This window comes from Egretta garzetta, unplaced genomic scaffold (genome assembly GCF_000687185.1).
Source record: "Egretta garzetta isolate BGI_Z169 unplaced genomic scaffold, ASM68718v1 scaffold252, whole genome shotgun sequence".
Classification (NCBI taxonomy): Eukaryota; Metazoa; Chordata; class Aves; order Pelecaniformes; family Ardeidae; genus Egretta; species Egretta garzetta.
The window spans coordinates 1,540,196-1,543,390 of NW_009259028.1; the positions used below are offsets into that span (position 1 = coordinate 1,540,196).

General features: G+C 45.7%; 1 protein-coding gene across 1 annotated transcript in view; it reads left to right on the top strand.

The window, feature by feature from the left end:
• The window catches only part of MACROD2 (mono-ADP ribosylhydrolase 2), an 892,593-nt gene extending 892,343 nt beyond the window's left edge, over positions 1 to 250 (top strand). The window contains exon 19 of the mRNA XM_009634665.2: positions 189 to 250. Coding sequence (XP_009632960.2) covers positions 189 to 250 — 62 coding nt within the window. The remainder of the gene's footprint in view (positions 1 to 188) is intronic.
• Positions 251 to 3,195: the final 2,945 nt, after the last annotated feature.

Consider the following 3,195-nt stretch of genomic DNA (forward strand, 5'->3'; position numbering starts at 1 on the left):
TGCTCGTCGGGGTTTCCATGTAAGCATAGGTTAGGGTGGCTGGTCTAAGAGACCTTTTTGTGGATTTATGGTGTGGAATTTTTAATGCAATATATGTCCCCTTTGTGTTAGAAGTGGTTATTACTCGATGTGATAAACTTAACAAGTATCATGAGTAGAATTTGATGACTATCTCATTTTGTTTTCAGCTGAAACGAATAGTCAAGTTGAAAGTATAAATGATCCTATGGAAACAGAGCGGGAAGCTTAAGTAACAGGTAAGACTTTTATGGCTCTTCCCCCACCCCCAATTTTCCATTCAGTTTCTATTGGAAAACTTGCTTTAAAAATGTCCTTAATTAAAGTCAGAATTTACCAGAAAAAAAAAGTGGAATAGGAAGACAGAATACAAAGGAAAAGAAATTGTCTAATATGGCCCGTATTACACCAAAAAATGAAAATATCCAGTAGACTTGATTTGTCAAGTAAATATTATAGTAGCACTCTACAACTGTAATGGATTTAGACAGTGCATGGTCTTAGATCATCAGAAGGCAGGACAGCACCAAGATAAGGAACGGAAGAGTAACCGAGTGAACAGTTTTTGGCATTGCTTAGGAAAATGACAGGCAATTTATACCGGTTGGAACCGAGCTCAGTTCTGTACAATCTGTATTCTGGGAACAACAGGTTCACGTCATGAGGGCTTTATTGCCTTTGGCTCTCCCATGCCTAACGTCACTTGTAGCGATACTGCTGAAAAACAAGGCAAAGTCAGCGAGCTGCCTTCTGGAGCTCTGCTGCCTTTCAGAGCTTTTTATGGCTTTATATACTAAATGACAGTGCTATGGCAGGAGCGTGCGATGGTGGTGGTTGCCGCAGAGTTTGTCATAGGCATAAACGGCCTCGCCTCTAGGTAAAAATGAGTAATTTGGTAACAAGACAGAAGTCGGAGGCTCATCCCCAATTACAAGAAGCAGTTGCCATTTCTCCCTTAAAAGTAGTTTTTAAGCAATAATGTGCACCACTTCCTTTGGCTTAGGGTTATCAGGATATGCCAATAATGCAAGATGCGTTATTTATGCTTGTAATGAGTTTTCATGTAACTCAAGACCCCGTATAGCGGCTTTGCAATGGCGGCAGCTGTATCACAGAGATGTAAAATATAAAGTCTTGTTACTGAGCGTAGCTCAGTACTGCCTTCGTCCTTGTCAGCGCATAGGTGATGCGCTGCCATACTGCCAGAGTGAGAACTAGGACTGATGGGCTCCCTGGTAAAAAGTACTGAAGCAAAACTAGAAGGCGCCCTCGCCTTTAAAACATGGCTTCCACAACTCTTCCTTCCCCCTCTCCTATCTTCTGATTGTACGTTCTTCTTCAGTCGAAAAAGGAAGAGGAACTAATGAAATTCTCAGTTATTACTGCTTTCACACAGCCTGTAGGAAGGCTGTGCTTCATGCTGCATTTCCCCATGGAAATGAGCACCTGTGAATGTTTTGGGCTGGAGTAATTTCTGCTTTACGAAGGCAGAGTTCACAGGAATAACACCGCAATTAGCAATTAATTAATAAATGTCTTCAGTACCGCTGCAAGACCTGGCTCTGCTGGCACCTTTCTGAAGCATAGGGGCCCGACCCAGGGTGCGCGGTGTCTTGCCCAGCATTTCAATGGCATGCGCAGGATTAGAAGCAGGCATCGGATCCTTCACAGCTCTCTGTCCTCCCGCCCCTGTTGCCACTGATTTGCAAGGAGCGGGGCCCTGGGATAGACTGCTCAGCCTGTTAAACTTTAAAGGGTCTCGCTAGGGTCTTTCAGAGCCAAGGAGATCCCTTTGCTTACTGTGTTTGGTATTTTAATGTGTTGTTTTTCACATATGTTCTGTGGTCTAGCACTAAAGCACTCACCAGAGCTGGGGGTCTCTCAGATCAAGCTGGGTAGCACGGTGCTATGGAAAACCAAGAAGCCCTAATAAGCACAGTCAGTTTGCTGTAGAGAGAATAGTGGCTGTTATATATAAACTGTGTGACACGTGCACGTGCTGCACGTGATGAAAAGAGAAACTGTAGGCTTCTGTGACCTGGGTTCCGTGCAGACATCTGAAATTTTGCCTTCTTTTTTTTTTCCCTTTCGTCTCCCCTGCTGCCGTGAAGGAAGGATGCAGGAGAGGAGAGACCCGAGGAAACCCGATGGGCAGGCGCTACGGCATCATTCTTGGCAGAAAAGAGCACGCAGAGATGCTCCGTGGGTTGGGAGGGAGGGAGTTTTGGGGAAATGACTCTTTGCTTTAATTTCTCTTTGTTCTTCATTGCATTTCGTTCTGTAAGCGTGTTGGAAAGAAACATAACTTCCCAGTTCTAACAATGTTTTGCAATTTTCCCTGCAATTACAACAGTTTCTTCTGAACCGTGAGTCCCTGTCTTATATCGGGTCTCTTTTGCTCCTGCATTATATCATCAGTAGCCTGTTTCCAGGCCCACCCCTTTTCTAGCATCTTTATCTTCTTTCCCAGTTACAGAACTGTCTGCAGGCAACCTGTGGGGGCCAGCTCATTCTCCTCTTCCCCCTGCTTTTTTTTTATGCTGTTCCCTAGGATATAAATGAAGATTTGCTTTGAAAACATGAACTGCCACAAAGGATTATAATCCACACACACTGATAAAACACCACTCTCCTTGTGCTAGGGATTTGAAAGACTAGATACTCCAAAATCTCAGAAATATTGATAGAGACAGCCTTGCACGTTGCCCATCCCTGGGCTTTGTCGATCAGCAGCTCCTGCTGGCACCCACCAGCAGGTTGCTGTGTCCAAACCCTGGCTGCTAGGAGAGGCGCTGGCTGGATTCCCTTGAGTGCATGCTGGAAGCAGAGTTTGCACATTAACTCTATCATCCCGATGCCTCGGGCTCGCCCGTGGCTCTGCCCTTTGCCTTCCTCTCTGGCATGGGAAAGCTAAACTGTAACCAGCTTATGCTGTGTCACTCCCTCTGTGGGTCCTGCACGCCAATAACGAGGGTGGCCTCCAACAGCTGGCGCCCCAAATCAGCCCTGCTCCATGCACCTCAAAATCAGGACTGTAAGTATGACCTTCGGGTGCGGGCAGGCAACAGATATTTCCTCAAGCCTGCAAGTGACAGAGGATAACAGGCACCCTGCATTCAAGGCATCTTTAAATACAGCTCCCAGCTTTTAACAACTTCACACCGTATCGTGTGAGCC